The 18306-nt window shown below is 44.5% G+C and overlaps 1 protein-coding gene across 5 annotated transcripts in view; it reads left to right on the top strand.

The window, feature by feature from the left end:
* Positions 1-18306, top strand: part of Irag2 (inositol 1,4,5-triphosphate receptor associated 2) — a 53900-nt gene that overhangs the window by 27652 nt on the left and 7942 nt on the right. For all 5 annotated transcript variants that reach the window (XM_029478155.1, XM_021164353.2, XM_029478154.2 and 2 more), the window contains 6 exons: positions 177-247; positions 9560-9617; positions 11271-11334; positions 11436-11463; positions 11786-11926; positions 16641-16775. In XM_029478155.1, the coding sequence (XP_029334015.1) occupies positions 177-247; positions 9560-9617; positions 11271-11334; positions 11436-11463; positions 11786-11926; positions 16641-16775 (497 nt within the window). The remainder of the gene's footprint in view (positions 1-176; positions 248-9559; positions 9618-11270; positions 11335-11435; positions 11464-11785; positions 11927-16640; positions 16776-18306) is intronic.

Raw genomic sequence — 18306 nt, 5'->3', positions numbered from 1 at the left:
GGGTTGGGGGGCGGGCCTCCGTTTGTGCGAGAGCAGACTGCGTGCTGCGGGGCCTCTGACTGCAGTCACGTGCCAGCCTCTGTCCTTTGCTGGTCTACCCACATCACCACCCTGCTGCTCCTTCCTCTTTTGATTGGTGCATCTCCAGCCTTTCCCTGTGTTTCCTCTTCTTACAGGCGCCAGCCTAGCTCCTGCTGCTTATGGAGACTACACGAGTGTGGGCGTGGCCAAGGCTGCATCCCAGCCGGTGAGGAAACAGTGATTGATAAGCTGTAGGATCCGGCCCTCTGAATTTATGTCACACTCTTTAGAAGTCTCATCATACACATTCAAGATATTAGGAGAAAAATCTGACTTACTAGAATTTAGTTATACAGCCCGGGTATTACTGACTTGGGCAAGGTCACACACTGAGCCGGAGTGTAGACAGCCTTGTTCCACACTGTCATGCGTTCATTCACTCACTCATTAATGCGTCAGACGTCAACCAGAAACAAGTTGATAAGGGCATGACTGCACATGGTTGAGCAAAACAGCAGCTATGAGTGAATGTGTGACAATATGTGTGAGTGTGTGTGCACGTGTGAGAGTGGGTGTGCATGTGTGAAAGTGTGTGTGCGCGGGTGTATATGAGTATGTGAGAGTATGTGTGTGCATGTCATGTGAGTGTGAGTATATGTGTGTGTGCATGTCATGTGAGTGTGTTTGAGAATGTGTGTATGTGAGTGTGTGTGTCTGTAGGATGTCTCAGCAGAAGACTGAAGCCTATGTGTGTGAGTGTGTAAGAGTGTTTGTGTGTGAGTGTGTGTATGTGTTTGTGTGTGTAGGATATCAGCATAAGACTCTGAGGAGGCCTGGGATAGTATGTTTGTGTGTGTGTCTGGTGTGTGTGTGTGCTCACAGCATGCTGATCAGACATCCCAGTGACTGGGATCAGAGCCCAAAAGGTCACAGAGGAAGAGCCATGGGAGTGGCACAGAAGGCAGGGTGAAAGTACTGAGGCTGTGGACTATATTATTATAAGGTGAACACAAAGACCCATAGAAAGCAGGGGAACTCCGTCCATGAGGAAAGACCCACTGAGAGGCTGGAGGCTGCGTTCTAGCTTCATGGATCTCCAAGGCTCTTTATGTTTTGCTCCTTCAAGTGTGTGAGAGTGTGTGTGTATAAGTGTGTGAGAGTGTGTGTGAGTGTGTGTATGAATGTGTGTGAGAGTATCTGAGAGTGTGTGTGAGTGTGTATGAATGTGTGTGAGAGTATCTGAGAGTGTGTGTGAGTGTGTATTTGTATGAATGTGTTTGTGTGAGTGTATATGAGAGTGTGTATGTCTCAAAGGGGACTGATGGGTCTATTATTTGGAATTATCCTTTAGTGTGGGGTGTAGCTAAGATGCCACACTGTCTACTATAGGGGCCTCTGTCTCCTCTTATTAAAAATGGTGGAGGGAAATTCAGGATCTTCAGTTTTTCGTGGGAGCCTCTTCTGGCTGCAGGCAGATTCCTTTGATCTCACATAAGGCAGTCCTGGAGACATCCTAAGGAGAGCAGATTCTAAAAACAGTGATGGAGAGATGGAGCAAGTTCCAGTGCTGTTGTCATAGCTCAGAGGCGGGAGGTGGTGAGGAACACGAGCTCTCAACAGTGAAGTACTGTAAATTACTGATGGGCACAGGCGAAGGCAGGCCCAGGCGCACAGTTTAGCCTGCAAGATGAACGCATGCAAAGGAGGCAGGCGCAGGTTCAGAGCTGACCCTGTAAGAGTAAATGATGAGAGGAGGGAGGGAGGAAAAAGGGTAGAATTTGAGGCAAAATAAAATCAGTGTGACAGACAAGATTTCACAGTGCTGTAAGTCCACCCAAGGAGGAGACTCACATTCCTGTCATCAGAAAAGTGTGTGGGTGAGATCTCCCAAGGACTGGCAGGCAGGCTGAAAGTACTGACTCTGTGGAATATATTATTATCATCTATTAATGCTATTATTTTCGATTTTTTTCTGATAGGATCTTATCATATAGCCCAGGTTAGCCTAGAGCTTGTGATGGTTGTCTCAGCCTCTCGAGTGCTGGGATTACAGGTGTACGTACATAATATACTGACACATTCAAGGGTAATAGAGCCTTGATGGACTGTCTGGGGTCTAAGCAGAGACTGCTGTGTTGAAGGGGGACTGTCGCACGACACTGGGGACTTGTGTAACGGGAAGTGGAGGGAACACTAGTCTTCAGGGAGGAGGGATTTGTGGACCATTTTAGATGTTGCTGTGATCAAGTCAGAAAGAGAGTAAAGATAATTTATATGGTTTGGGAAGTCCTGGGCACAGGTGGGATAGGAGTTGTTGTAAATGGAGGCCATAGCAGCAGGTCCTGGACGCCTGGCTAAGACAGGCAGGAGGCCTAAGGCCCTGAGGTGCATTGAAGGACAGCTTGAGAAATTGAGCACATTTCCCTGTCCTGAGAAGGAGCTGGGCCTGTTACTGCATTTGTCACATTTTATGGAAACCATCTCTCTTTTTAGGCTTATTTTCTTTTATTGAAATTAGATTTTTATAAGCTATTTTCTGATTTGTCTTCCCAACTGTTTATAGTCCCTCTCCATCTCCCCTTCCATCCAGATCCACACCCATTCTGCCCCATGTTAGCAAACAAACAAGCACCCAAGAAATAATAATAAAATAAAATAAGATAAAAACAGGTCAGAACAGGACAAAACAAACAGAAGGAAGAAGCCAAAGGAAGAAGCACAAGAAACGCACACGGACACGGGAAACCTGCAAAAACACAAGAAGGAAGCCACGATGTGTATGCAGAGGGCCTATAATGAAAAAATAAATTAAAAGGCCCTGACATAACAGTTTAAGGCAAAGAACCTGTAAGGATGCCATTGACTTTGCTTTGTGTTGGCCATCTCCTGCTGGTTAGGGGCCACTCCTAAGAGTAGACTAAAGTTTTATTTGTAAGTAGTTTTCAACTGGAGATAGCTTCTGGGTTAGGAATGAGGGCTTGTGTTTCCTTCAACTCTCAGCACCAGGTCTGGTGCTGACCTGTGCAGGCCCTGCGCATGCTCAGAGTCTCTTCATGTGAGTTCATGTGTGCCATGTGTGTGTCATTCATGTGAGTTCACGTGTGTGTCAGTCTTGCCATGTCTAGAAGGCCTTGTATCCTGGGTGTCCTCCATCCTCCCTGGCTCTTACATTGTTTCCACATTTTCTGTAGAATTCCCTAAACCCTGCGGGGGCAGGAGCGGGGCGGTGATAGAGACCGTTTATGGCTGTGTGTTCCAAGGTGACTCTGCACATTGTCCGTCCGTGGGTCTCTGCATTTGTTCCCATCTGCTACAGGAGGAAGCTTTTGATGATGGCTGAGCAAGGCTCTGATCTATGAGTACAGCAGAATGTCATTAGGAGTCACTTTATTGCTCGGTTCCTTTACCACAACAGCATTACCACCTGGTTTTCCTCTACGTTCCTGGTCTATTCTGTCTCAGGTTCTTGGCCACCCACACAGTGTTAGGATGGGTTCCATCTTACAGAGCAAGCCTTAAATCCAATCAGACCTTGGTTGATTACTCTCATTTTTTAACCTGACCAGTGCAAGCAGGTCACCATTGTACAGGGAAGACTTTGTAGCTGGGTTGGTGTTTGCCTTTCTCCTTTGGTAGCGTGCAAAGTTCCTTCAACTACCGTGAGTACTTGTGCATGGGAGTGAGGGTTCCAGGAAGGCAAGAGATTGACTTCTCTGGGTTCCAAGACTTGTGCTGGTGTGGAGACCAACCAGTAGCTTTAGATATAATAGTTTGGGGGATCCCATGGAACCCCTTTGGACAACAACTCAATCAGATGTAACCCCTTCACAGTTCTAGAAGCTTCGTTTGGTGTTAGCAGTGTCCAGCCGGGGGCTCTGTGTCCCCTGTTACCTGTCGATTTCATTTAGGTTTCCTTCTCCCATGGATATATTTTAGGAAGCTTCTAGTGTGTTTGGCTTCCCTGTGACCCCCACTCTCATCCCCAAATGGCCCTTAGTTTTAGCTGTCTCTCCTCATGTTTTCTCTCTCACACACACCCTCTTCCTCCCACTTCCCACTGGATCCTTCATTCCAATCCCCAGCCCTGTTTCTCTCCAGCTATTATTCTGTTTCTCCTTCCTTGGGAGATGCACACCTTGACCATAGTCCTTTCCTGTGCCTCTGTGGTTATACAGATTGTAGCTTCAATGATTGAACAGCTAACACCCACACAGAAGTGAATGCATACCATATTTGTCTTCCTGGCTCTGATTACCTAACTCAGGGTGATTTTATTTTTATTTATTTATTTATTTATTTATTTATTTATTTATTTATTTTTGGTGCTCCATCTAGTTACCTGAAATTTTCATGATTTCATTTTTTAACCTGATTTATATTTAGCCAATATTCCCTTATATAAATGTACCATATTTTTTTCTCCCACTCATCTGTTGATGGACATCAAAGTTGTCTCCAGTTTCTGGCTATTGTTGACTAGAGCATCAGTAAACGTGGTTGAGCAAGTGTGTTTGTGGTAGGATGAAGTGTCCTTTGGGGAGACGCCCAAGAGTGATACAGCTGGATCTTGAGGTAGATAGTTTCCCAGCCTCCCGAGGAACTTTGACACTGATGTCCATAGTGGCTGTACGTGTTAGCACCCCCACCAGAAATGGCTGGCATGAGCTGTTCTTGATTTTGTTGGTCTTGGCCATTCAGACTGGTGTAAAATGCAGCTGTGATTGGCACTTCCCTGATACCTAAGGACTTTGGACATTTCTGTTTTTCTCAATCATTTGAGATTCCTCTTTTAAGAACATTCTGTTTAGATCTGTACCCCTTTTTAATTAGGTTATTTGTCTTCTTGATGCCTAGGATTTTTTTTTTAAGTTCTTTTATATTTTTGTATATTAGATCTCTATTGGATGTGTAATTGGTGAAAATCTTTCCCATTTTGTAGGCTACCATTTTATCTGATTTACAGTGTCCTTTGTCATATAAAAGCTTTTTAGTTTCATGAGGTCCCATTTATTAATTGATGTTAGTGCCTATGCTATTTGTGTTCTGTTCAGGAAATTGTCTCCTGTGCCAATGTGTTCAAGGTTATTTCCCATTTTCTCTTCTATCAGGTTCTACATGTCTGGTTCTACATTAAGGTCTTTGATCCACTTAGACTTGAGTTTTGTGCAGGGTGAAAAATATGGATTTACTTACATTCTTCTGAGTGCAGATAACCAGTTAGACCACCACCATTTATTGAAGATACTTTCTTTTTTCCATTGTGTATTTTGGCTTCTATATTAAAAAAAATCAGGTATCCTTAAATCTAAGTGTGTAGATTTATGTCTTGGCCTTTGACTTAATTCTGTTGATAAACATGTCCATTTTTATGCCAATGCCATACTGCTTTTACTACTATAGTTTTGTAGTATAACTTGAAATCAGGGCGAGTGATGCCTCTTGCAGTTCATTTATCAGTCCAGATTGTTTTGGCTATCCTGGGTTTGTTTGGTTTTTGTTTGTTTGTTTCCTTATGAAGCTGAAAATTTTTCTTTCAAGATCTGTGAAGAATTGTATTGGAATTTTATGAGAATTATATTAAATCAGCCATTTTTACTGTATTAATCCTACTAATATAATCCATGAACTTGGGAACTCCTTGTATCCTTTGGTATCTGCTTCAATTCTATTCCATTGAACAATGTGTCTGGTTTTGTGCCCAAACCATGCTGTTTTTATTACTATAGTTCTGTAGTACAACTTGAGACCAGGGACCATGATGCCATCCTGAGACCAGGGACCGTGATGCCATCCTGATGATGTTTTTGTTTGGTTGGTTTGTTGGTTGGTTTTTTTGTTTGTTTGTTTGTTTAGACTTCTTTTTAAAAATCATTCAGGAGTGTTTCAGGTATCCTGATATTTTGTGTTTCTATATAAAGTTAAATTTTTTTCATTTAAGATCTGTGAGGTATTGTGTTGGAATTTTGATGGGATTACATTGAATCTGTAGAAATGTTCCTTCCATTTCTATTTTGTGGAATAATTTGAGGAGTATTGGTATTTATTATCTTTTGAAAGTCTGGTAGAATTCTGTGCTAAAACTATCTCACCCAGAGCTTTTTGAGATTGAGAGACATTTAATTACTGCTTTTATTTCATTCACTAGGAGTTATAGCTTATCTGCTCTTGATTCAACTCTGGTAGGTGGATAGATATTGAGAGCATCCACTTCTTTTAGATCTCCAGGTTGGTGGAATACAGGAATCATGTGCTCATGAGTCTCTGGACATTTTTGGTGTCTTTTGTTCTGTCTCCATTTTCTTCTCAAATTTTGTAAATTTGGATCTTGTCTCTCTACAGTTTAGTTCATCTGGATAAGGATTTATTGATTCTTGTTGACTTTTTTTCCTCAAAGAACCAATTCTTGGTTTTATAGATTCTTTGTACTGTTCTCTCTGTTTCTATTGTTTTTATTGCCTTTGGCCCTCAGTTTGTTTGCTGCCATCTACCTTTTGGGAGTGTGCTTACTTCTTTTTATTCTAGAGCTTTCAGGTGTGCTGTTCAGCAGTTACTAGGATGAGAACTCTCCATGGGCTTGCCTCTTAGCACGGCCTTCACTGTGTCCCATGAGCTCGTATATGGTGTGTTTTCATTTTCATTCAATTCTAGAATTGAATTTTTCTGTCTTGACCCATTTTTTTTTAATTCAGTAGTGATACTGAGAACCCATGAGTTTGTTGGCTTTCGGTTGTTTCTCTTGTTGATATCCAGCTTTAATCCATGAGGCCAGATAGGATGCAGGATGTTATTTCAATTTTCATGTGTCTGTTGAGGCTTGCTTTGTGTCCAAGTATATGGTCAATTTTGGAGAAAGTTCTATGACTTGCTGAGAAGAGGCTATCTTCTTTTGTGTTTGGATGAAATGTTCCGTAAATATCTGCTGGGTCCATTTGGTTTACAGTGTCAGTTAGCTCCAGCAATTCTCTATTTAGTTTTTGCCTGGAAGATCAGTCTATTGGTGAGAATGGAGTATCCAAGTCACCCACTCTCACTGTGTGAGGTTGATGTGTGATTCAAGCTGTAGTGGTGCTAATTTTGCAATCTTGGATGCCCCCGTATTTATTGCATAGATGGTAAGAACCCCAATGTCCTCTGGGAAGACTTTTCCTTTTATGAGTGTGTAGCATCCTTCCCCATCTCTTCTGATGGATTTTGGTTTGAAGTCTATTTTGTTAGATATTAAAATGGCGATACTACTTTGCATCCTAGGTACATTTGGTTGGAATATCTTTTTCTATCCTTTTATTCTGAGGTGTTTATCTTTAACATCACAGAGCGTTTCTTGGATGCAGCAGAAAGACGGATGCCGTTGTTGTGTCGTATCTGTTAGTCCGTGTCTTTTTATTGAAGAATTGAGATCACTGATGTTGAGAATTATCAATGTACAAGTGTTTGTTGATTCCTGTTATTATGTTATGCCAATGTGGGGTTTTCCTCCTCTGTTAATTTGATGGTGTGGGATTATTTATTCCTTGTGTCTTCTTGGGTGTGGTTAACCTCTTTAGGTTGAAGTTTTCCTTCTAGCACCTTCTGTTGGGCTGAATTTGAGGACAGATACTGCTTGAATTTGGCTTTAAAATGAAGATTTTTCTTTATCCTATTGTAGTTGAGAGTTTTTCCTGGATATCGTAGTCTGAGCTGGCATTTATGGTCTCTTAGAGTTTATAGAACATCTGTCTAGGCTCCTCTGGCTTTTAGAGTCTCTATTAAAATGCCAGGTGCTATTGCCTTTATGTTTACGTTTATATGTTAATTGGTCTTTTCCCCTTGCAGCTTTTAATATTCTTTCTTTGTTCTATATGTTTGGCGTTTTGACTATTATATGTCATGCGTACTTTCTTCTCTGTTCCAATCCAATTGGTGTTCTGTTTCTTCTTGTACCTCGATAGGCATCTCCTTCTTTAGGTTAGAAAGTTTTTCTTCTATGATTTTGTTAAAAAGATTTCCTGGACATTTTGTGCCTAGATTTTTTTTTTAATTTGACATCTTCTTTGGCCAAGTTATTCATTTCTTCTATCTTGTCTTCAATGCCTGAGATTCCCCGTTCCATCTCTGTATTCTGTTGGTGAGGCTTGCTTCTGAGGTTCTTGTTTGAGTTCCTAAGTTTTTCATTTCCAGTTTTCCCTCAGTTTGGGTTTTCTTTAATGATTCTCTTCCCACTTTTATGTCTTAAACTCTTTTCTTCATTTCATCCCACTGCTTCTTTGTGTTTTCGTAGATTTCGATACTGAATTTATTCACCTCCTCTCTAAGGACCTCTATAGTATTCACGAAGTCGGCTTTGAAGTCCTTGTCTTGAGCTTCAGCTCTGTTGCATTTCTGGCTGCTGTGGTAGGGTTGCTGCACTCTAGTGGAGACATTGTCCTGGCTGTTATTGTGTTTTTAATGCTGGCATCTAGGGATCTGTGTCTGGGGTGACTGTAATTCTAGGTGCTGATATCTGGTCATCTTTGTCCGGTGGGTGTTCTTTCCTTGGTTTATCTTATGTCAGGAGAGTGTGGTAGCTGTGGGTTGCCTGGCAGGGAATGCTTTGAGGACCCTGTCAGGTGTGGCCACTGGGTTCCAGGTGGAATGTGTTTCTAGGTATTGGGAGTTGATACTTTGGAGTGAGGATGGGCTAGAAGGAGGAGTACGGTTGAGGTGGTGAACGTGAGAGAGGAAGTTAAGTTATGTCACCAGGATCTGCACAGGTCACTGGGAGTGGGGACAGATGGAAAGAGACGCCTCAGCAAGTGGTCTGCTACATTAGGCTTATTTTGTAATAGAGAATTTAATTTCCTGAGTGTTTCCACTTATCTGACTGTATCTGATAGCCTCACAAAAAAAAAGACAATGTGCACACAGTGATTCCACTAAGTTTTCTAGACCAGTGTAATACAACCTGCTTATACAGTTATACACATGGGTACAAATACACATATGCTTATTATATAACAGTTGATTAATGGCCTCAAAATATATTTGAATGAAACTATCCATTCAGTTATATTTTAATCAAGTAAACCTAGCACTTGACTGCCTTAGGCAGGAGGATCACAAGTTTTAGGCTAGTATGGGCTATATATTGAGATTTTGTGTCGAACAACAACAAAACAACTAAGTAATTCTCTGTGTGTGTGATGTGTGTGTTTATGTAGAATGAAAGTCTTCCATAAAGCCATGTAGGGCACCTGTTTCTGTAGCCTGAGATGACTCTGGTATAGCTCCCTCCACCCTCTGCTATTTTCCCTGGCTGATGAGCCCCTCTATGCTAAAGCCCCTTGGTGTCTCTCTCCTTGTGCATATCCTTTAGCTTCCTTTGTGACAATTCCTGTCACTTTCACATTTTTACATTTATGTCACCTTCTCAACTGGATCCTTGGAGCTAGTCTTGTCTGTGCTGACCTTTCTGGGAGTTCTGCAGAACAGACGTGGGTCAGGCAAGAGCAGGAAGCACAGGGCGCTTTGGATATGCAGAATTTCCATCTCATGCATGCCAATAAATTTCTTCTAATTTTAGGAAGCAGGAGAAGAACTCAGAACCAGAGAAAACGGAGGGAAGGGCAGTGCCCCGGGAGGTAAGGCATGCTCAGGCAACCAGTGTAAGTGCCAGTTCCTGTGATACTCTGAGGGTGAAGCCATGTCTGCCACCTACAGGATGTTCAGCATCCTGGGTTAAGATCAGCCAATGGGATCAAGCCTTGTGGCTCATTGCCTGATTGGCCACGCATGGTTCCAACAGTAGCTATTTGAAGCTAAGAAGGAACTGTGTTACGGAGCTATTGGACACCACTTGGAGGTTTTAGTGCCTTACATAAAAGTAAATATGCCGAGATTCTCAAAACAGCTCCTGCCTTCCTCTGGCAGGACCTCAGCACCGGCCTCATAGACACTGGACTGGGTTTGTCTCTGGTCCTGTGGTCTCAGGAAGGTGCTTAACCTTCTGTTTTCCCTTTTTTGAAATGGAGAGATTGATTTGTTATTATTATTATTATTATTATTATTATTATTATTATACTGGGTTTGAGATGTGGCTCAGTCGATGGGATACTTGCTTAGCATATAAGAGACCTTAGGTTTAATTGCTCATCATCACATCAAATAGGCCTGCTGATTAACATCTCTAATTGGAAACTCCACAAGTGGAGGCAGGAGGGTTCGAAACTCAAGGTCAGCTTCAGGTAGATGGTGTGGCCCTGTCTAAAAAAAAATCAAAACAAGCAAACAAAACCCCCAAACCTTCTTGGGGTTATACTACTATACTCATTGATCATGAGTCATTTCAGCCCCTCCAAAGGCAAGGCAATTAAGTAAACGGTGGTTTCATAGCCTCAGAAAAGCAGTGCAACTATTTGCCACTGAAGGTTTGCTTTGACATCCTCATGTGATTATACAGTTACATAAAATCACATCCTTATCTTGTAGATGGTTTGACAAGGTCTCGGCTTGGTCACAGTCACATGTCTAAAAGCCAAAGCTTGGCTTTAAACTGAATGTTGTCAAATTTAAAGCCAATGTTATTTGCGCTTCAGAGCCGTTGCAGAGAGAACAGTCATAACAGAGAGAATATCACCACAAAGTGGATGTCATGTTTATCAGCACTGTGTGAATCCGTTGCTTTTCTTGGTGCTGTAACAAAATACCCGACACAAGTAACTTATAAGAGGAAAGGTTTGTATCTTAAAGGATACCATCCATCAGGAGGGGGAAGACATGGCAACAGGTGCACCAGGCAGCGAGTCCCCTTGCATCAGGAGACAGGGAGATGGATGCTGGTGCTCAGCTCGACTTCTGTTTATTTAGTCTGGGACCCCAGCCCTTGGCATGGTGCCACCCACATATAGAGGCAGCACCATAGGTGATTTGACCCAACCTAGGAGCTCCCTCACAGATGTTTCCAAGGTGACTCTAAATCCCATCTAGTGAGCACTGCTGTTCTCAAAGTCTTGATCCAAGGCTGAGCCAGCTGCAGACGTGCGCACTGACACAGAGGACAGCAGGGTCCTCTGACTCTGAGCTGTGCTTGGTTTTCACACACCATTGGTACACCAAAGCACAAGTCTGTGTGCTCCTCACGGCTGATCGCGTTCTCTTACTATGTAAGCAAGTGCATTAGCTGCTTGTCAACACAGATACTTATTTTTTTAACGTGAAGCTAGTATCTAACAGCGTGCGGTGAAGACGGGCTTTTGGGAGTTAACTGTTTTACAGATACTTTCCTCGTTCCACAGAGACTGAGATTTCCATGCCCCCCAAAGCATCTGTGAAGCTCGTTAACTTTCAGCAGGGTGAAAAGTAAGGCCCCCCTTCAGCCTTTGCCTTACGCCTTTGTGTCTAAGTTGTCCCTGTTCTGTTGGGTGTGTGCGTGTGAATAAATCCTTTGTCTCCCCCTGCAGCACTTCAGCTCATGAGAAGGAAGTGGAGGTGAGTTTAAAGCCAATGTCTACCTGTCTCCTCCTCCTCTCCTCTTTTCCCTCCCCTTCCCCATATCCTTCTCCTCTCCACTTCTCCTTCCTCTTCCCCTCTTCCTTCTTCCTCGCCTCCTTTCTCCTCTGTCCATCTTCTCTCCTCTCTCCCTCTCCATCCAGCACCCCCCCTGCCCCGCCCCGCCCCTCCACCGTGGCTTTGCATAAGCCAGTCACCAGACTAAGTGTACACAAAGCCTATGTGTGCTGCCTAGGATTCTAGGGGGAAAGGAAGTCCCCTCTAACCACCTCTCCCTGTCCTCACGATGCTGTGGCCACAGGCAGAGTTCCTCAGGTTATCTTTGGGACTTAAGTGTGACTGGTTTACATTGGAGAAGAGGGTGAAGCTCGAAGAGAGGTCCCGGGACCTGGCAGAGGAAAATTTGAAGAAAGAAATCGCAAACTGTTTAAAGCTTTTAGAGGTGAGCAATACTTAGGGACATTGGTCAGATGCTTGTGCCCTCTTCCGGAACTTCCCTTCCTCCCTCCCTCCCTTCTCCCTCCCTTTCCCCTCCCTCCCTTCTTTCCTCCCTCCCTCCCATCCTTCCCTTCCCCCTCCCTTCCTTCTTTCCTCCCTCCCTCCCTTCTTTCCTCCCTCCTTCCCCTTCCCCTCCTTCCCTTCTTCCCTCCCTCCCTCCTCCCCTCCCTCCTCCCCTCCCTCCTCCCCTCCCTCCCTCCCCGTGTTTGTCTTTGCCTTACAGTAATCATCCTGGTTAGCCTGCTACTCAATGTGCATCCCAGGTTGGCTTTGAAATCACAGCAACCCCCTGCCTCTCCCACCCCTCAGGTTCTAGGACTGTAGTTGTGAGTCACCATGACCAGCCGTTTAGTTATTGTCCTTTTATTTGGTTTTGTACGTGGTATAGGAGTCTAGTTCCATACCTGAGCATGAGCATATACACATTTTTCTTAACACTGTTTCTTGAAGGACACAGTCCTTTCTCCGTTGTGTATTTTTGGTTTCCTTCCCAAAGATCATTTGACCACAGATGTGAGGGTTGTTTTCTTGGCCTTCTGTTGTGTTCTGAAAGTCTGTATGCGTTTGTTCCAGTACTATCGCACTGGAATTACTGAAGGTCTGTAGTATGTTCTTTAAAAATTATTTTATTATACTTCTGTAGTGTGTGTGTGTGTGTGTGTGTGTGTGTGTAGGGAGGCACACATGCCGTGGCACATGTACGAAGGCAGAGGACAGTTATTGTTTGTATATATGTGGTGGAAGGGGCATGCACATGCCATGTGGGGGTACATGTGGGGGTACAAGACGGCTGAGGGTGGTTTCTCCTCCCGCCATACGAATCATCAGGGCTGGCACGGTGTGCGTTTGCTCACTGAATCAGCTAGGTCATGTGCTTCAAAGTCCGGAAGTGTGGCTCCTCCAATTCCATCTTCTCACTAAATTGTTTTGGTTCCTCAAGAGCCTACATTTATTTTAGGATAGATTTGAACGTGAAGCACCTGTTCTACCACTGAGCTGCCCCACGCACCCACATCTCTCTTTCTGCTCCCCCCATGACAGTGTTGAGCTTTTGATAAAAATTTTGAAAAGAAAATTGCCACAGTCTTAGCTTGCTTAGGCCGTCGGGACTATCAACCCGTGAATACGAGGGCTGTCGTCGTTATTGATTTCATTTGTGTCTTTATTATTTCGAGGGATAAGTTTTCTACCTCCTGGCTTTGGTTTATTTCTGAGTATTACATTCTCTGTGATACAATTTTAAGTAAATTGTTTACTTAGCTTATTACTTTGAAAATGTGTCAGTACACAGGGTACACAGAATGTAACTGATTCTTTTGAATTTGATAAATTTTTTTCTGAGTTTATTAGTTTGAAAGCCTTGTTCTGCTGCTAGGGTAAGCTGTAAATAGAAATCACACTGTGAACGGAAATAGTTTTTTCCTCTTAGTTTCTATGTGGGATTCTTTAAAAATTATTTTTCATACCTAATTGCTTTGGTTATGGTACTGACATCATCATATTAATGTTGCATAGAAGTGAGGACAAAGGTCCTTGGTTCATTCTTGGTCATGGAGGGAGGGGTCGTCCTCTGCCATCGACTCTGACGTTCACTGTGCGTTTCTGGCCCGTGAGCTCGATGACTTTCTTCCTGTTGGTGTGGTGCTTTGACAGACAGGTTCATCTCTTCAGAAGCCTTCGGATTTTCTTATTCTGGTTCTGCTATAATTGTGTATCTTTTGACTTCCTTAGAATTCCTCTGGATTTTTTTTTTTTTTTTTGGTTTTCCAAGACAGGGTTTCTCTGTGTAGCCCTGGCTGTCCTGGAACTCACTCTGTAGACCAGGCTGGCCTTGAACTCAGAAATCCCCCTGCCTCTGCCTCCCAAGTGGGATTAAAGGCATGCCCCACCACTGCCCGGCCATTCCTCTGGATTCTTGCTTAATATGTTCTTGTAACATTTGTTCAACCATGGTGTAGAGGTAATACATTCTCAGAGAATGGAAATACCCTTTCTTGTTGAGTGTTTGGGAAGGATTTTAAGAGGTTTGGAATGTATGCATTTTTTTAGTATTTGGTGGAATTCCTTAGTGAAATCATTTGTCTTCGGGCTTTTCTTTGTTGAGAACTTTCTTATCACTCATTATGTCTGGTCAAATTATTTCTTCATGTTTCTGCTGTAGTTAGCCACACCCAGTTTGCTTACACCTTACCTCTGCTCTCCCCTTCTCAACTGGAGGCAGTTATTCAAACCACTACCGAAAACTACACATCTGACAATGGCCATCTCTTGTGGCCAACAACCTTGTTACCTGCAACTTCCATTTCTGTATATTTCAAGTGTGGCTGCCTTTCACTGTGCCTGTGTGATAACAAGGGCATAGCATCTGTTACCTGTCATGCTGTAGGATTATTTGAAAGGATATACACAGCAAACCAGAAAGGTCAAAACTTTGCATTTCCAAAATCACTAAGCAATCTACCACTTGTGGTGCCTAATGGTATGATTGGTAGAACTCTCTTATGATATCCACCCAACATGATGGCATCTCTCTCAGGGTTCATAGCAGCACTTAAGATCTGGACACCCTGAGATATTTGACAATCACATAGACAGTGAGAAATAGCTTTGTTTGCTCTCCAGTCTGTTCTTCATTCCAGCTGGGGAGAATGGCCTTGAAAAGGTGTCATCAAGATAAAGGGTGTGTGTGAAGCATAGCAGCATATGTGCCCAGCCAGTCTGGCCACACCTATTTATAAGAGAGGATACTGGTTACTCTTTGTCTACTGCAGCAAAATACCTCACAAAAGAAATTCAGGGAGGAAAGAATTTATTTCTTCTTATATACAAATAAAAATTTGAGATTATGGCTCATTGTGGCCAGAAGGCATGGTGACAAGAACAGTTCAAGCCACCATGGGCACAAGAGGCAGCAGGTCAATAGGATCCAGGCAGGAAGTAGAGAAAGATGAATGCTGGTGTTCTGCTGGTGTCTTAGTCACTGTTTTATTGCTAAGACACCCTGACCGAGGAAACTTACAGGACAAACAATTTGTTGTGGCTTACAGTTTCAAGAGGGTGATTCCATGACTATCATGGCAGGAAGCATGGCAGCAGTCAGTCAGCCATGGCACTAGAGCAGTGACTGAGAGCTCACATCTCATCCTCTAGGACAAGGCAGGGAGAACTAACTGGGAATGTTGTGGGCTTTTGAAACCTGAAAGTCCACCTCAAGTATCTTAGTAAGGATTTTACTGCTGTGAACAGACACCACGACCAAAGCAACTCTTATAAGGACGACATTTAATTGGGCTGGCTTACAGCTTCAGAGGTTCAGTCAAGTATCATCAAGGCGGGAGCATGGCTGCATCCAGGCAGACATGGTGCTGGAGGAGCTGAGAGTTCTCTATCTTTATCTGAAAGCTGCTAGAAGAATACTGACTTCCAGGGAGCTAGGACAAGGGGCTTAAGCCCACACCCACAGTGACACGCCTACTCCAACAAGGCCACACCTCCCAAACAGTGCCAGTCCCTGGCCAAGCACATGCAAACCATCACACCAAGTAACACACCTCCTCCAACAAGGCCACACCTCCTCCTACAAGGCCACACCTCCTCCAACAAGACCACACCTCCTCCAACAAGGTCACACCTCCTCCAACAAGGTCACACCTCCTCCAACAAGGTCACACCTCCTCCAACAAGGTCACACCTCCTCCAACAAGGTCACACCTCCTCCAACAAGGTCACACCTCCTCCAACAAGGTCACACCTCCTCCAACAAGGCCACACCTCCTCCAACAAGGCCACACCTCCTCCAACAAGGTCACACCTCCTCCAACAAGGCCACACCTCCTCCAACAAGGCCACACCTCCTCCAACAAGGTCACACCTCCTCCAACAAGGTCACACCTCCTCCAACAAGGTCACACCTCCTCCAACAAGGTCACACCTCCTCCAACAAGGCCACACCTCCTCAAACAAGGCCACACCTCCTCCAACAAGGTCACACTTCCTCCAACAAGGTCACACCTCCTCCAACAAGGTCACACCTCCTCCAACAAGGTCACACCTCCTCCAACAAGGTCACACCTCCTCCAACAAGGTCACACCTCCTCCAACAAGGTCACACCTCCTCCAACAAGGTCATCCTTCCTAATCCTTCCCAAATAGTTCCACCAATCAAGGACCAAGTATTCAAATGAATGAACCAATGAGGGCCATTCTCAATCAAACCACTGTACCTTGATTCTTCTTTTCCCTCCTGTTATTCGGTCAGGGCCAGGCGTGTGATTGTGTCTTCCCTCCTCTCCAGACACACCCAGTGATGTATCTCCTAGGTGGTTCTAAAACCAGTTTCAGACCAGTTGAAATTATTGTGATTCCCCCTCAAAAGACCACTTTGTCCTCACGTGACACATTCTTCTCATGGATTGTCTGTTCCTGTGCATCCTGTCCTGTGAACCAGGAAGGAAAGCCGTGAGTGCACACAGGGGCTAATAAAGAGAAGGGACAAAGAATGGTGTACCATTACCCAACACAGGTAGTCGTCATCACTGGGCCTTGGTGGTGCTTTTTACCCACCCACCCACCCCCCGTCGGGATGCTTAGATCCAAATGTAGTTCAGTTGTATGGCAAGCACTTGTTGGGCTCTTTCAATGCTTTGGTTTCCACGCAGTCGCTGACTCCCCTGTGTGAAGAGGACAACCAGGCTCAGGAAATCGTTAAGAAGCTGGAAAAGAGTATAATGCTGCTCACCCAGTGCACAGCCCGAGTGGCCAGCAGAGCTGAGATGCTGGGCGCCATCAACCAGGTAATGGTGAACCGCAGAGGATTTGTGCTCCCAGAGGGTGACGTGTCTAAAAATAAGTTTTCAGAACACTTCTGTGCACAGAAAGATGAGGCATCAGCACCTTTCTCCCCTAAGTCACGTAGGCTAGAGTTCTTCTTTAGGGTATTTCTTCCATGTTCCTTTTGAAAAACCCCAAAGCCTCAATGCAAATGAAAGGAGAACGAGCCAGGAGATTGTGAGGGCACAGCCCCTCCGTGTGCACATGAGCGCTGATGAGTACCCTGATATAGTGGGAACAACCTACATGCAGCTTCAAGGATGTCTGGAGATGCGACTGTAGTCTGCGTGGTCATTCCCTGTCTACCCACCTATCTGCTTTCATTTGCACACAGAGTCATAGGAAAGTAGGATTTCAAACGTTCATCATGAGCAGTGCCAACGAGACTTGACTTCTTAAAAGCTAAACAGACAGGCTAAAACATTTCCTTAGGAAGATACTTAATGTGTTGGAGGCTTTCGTCTGACAAGTTGTTATATATTCTAGCTCTCTGTCAAACCCTCAGTGGGGGATGTGCCAGGCTTTACAAACCCAAGTAAACTCTGTCAGCTGCCTCGTCTACCCCTCACCATTCGCTGTGCGTCTGCGCCCACGTTTCTTAGTAACAGACTCACCAGGCCACTTAGTGACGTGTCATCAGTTTTAAACATGATGCGTTGCTTTCTTGCTATGGGGATAAACAAACATGTAGTATTTTCGGCAGTCTCTGCCCTCTCACACCCGTCCCATGTCCCTTACTCTCTCATCTTCTTTCTGGACCAGGCTTTAAACTTTGCAGTCGGATCTTGTGTTCCCTCCCTTGCAGGAATCCACTGCTTTCCACCTTCCATGTTTCAAACCACTTGCCTACCTGCCCAGGTCAGAGTGGTTGATTGTGCACACCTCGCAGGGTTACGCACCCCCTCGTGCATGCCACGCAGGGTTACGCACCCCCTCGTGCACGCCACGCAGGGTTACACACACCCTCGTGCACGCCACGCAGGGTTACAAATACCCTGGCCTGACCGACCTCTTCACTTACACCGGATGCCTCATGTGGGGCCTGGGAGCTTCCTGTCCCTTCTAAGTCAGCTTCACATTTTGTCCTCAAACCACCACCATGTCTTCTCTGGTGTTCTCTGTCAAACGATGACTTTGCTACTGAAAAAACAGGGAAGACACAGAGGGAAGGAGCTGCCCCAGGCTTAACCCTACCATCAGAACCCACATATGCTGCCACCCTACCCAGAGCTAAAGACACCTGCTCTCCTATACTGTCGAAGGGCAGCCATCTTACCTGAGCACAACATCCCATCCTTCTCCAGTTTGCCCAGAAACATGCGCGAGCCTAAATTCTGCCAGCTGAGTCTCTTCCTTTCTACAGTTCTTCCCAGTCTATGAAATCATTCCCACTACTACAGGGATACACTGTTCTTAAGATGGAGGGCATAGAGGTGGTATCAAACAGAGGTCGTATAAAGTCACCTCTTCACCGAAAAAGAATTAATACAAGCA

Source organism: Mus caroli, unplaced genomic scaffold (genome assembly GCF_978045245.1).
Source record: "Mus caroli unplaced genomic scaffold, Mus_caroli_1 scaffold_7, whole genome shotgun sequence".
In the NCBI taxonomy this organism is placed as follows: Eukaryota; Metazoa; Chordata; class Mammalia; order Rodentia; family Muridae; genus Mus; species Mus caroli.
The sequence above is the reverse complement of the archived record's forward strand: the minus strand, read 5'-3'. Positions and strand labels throughout refer to the sequence as shown.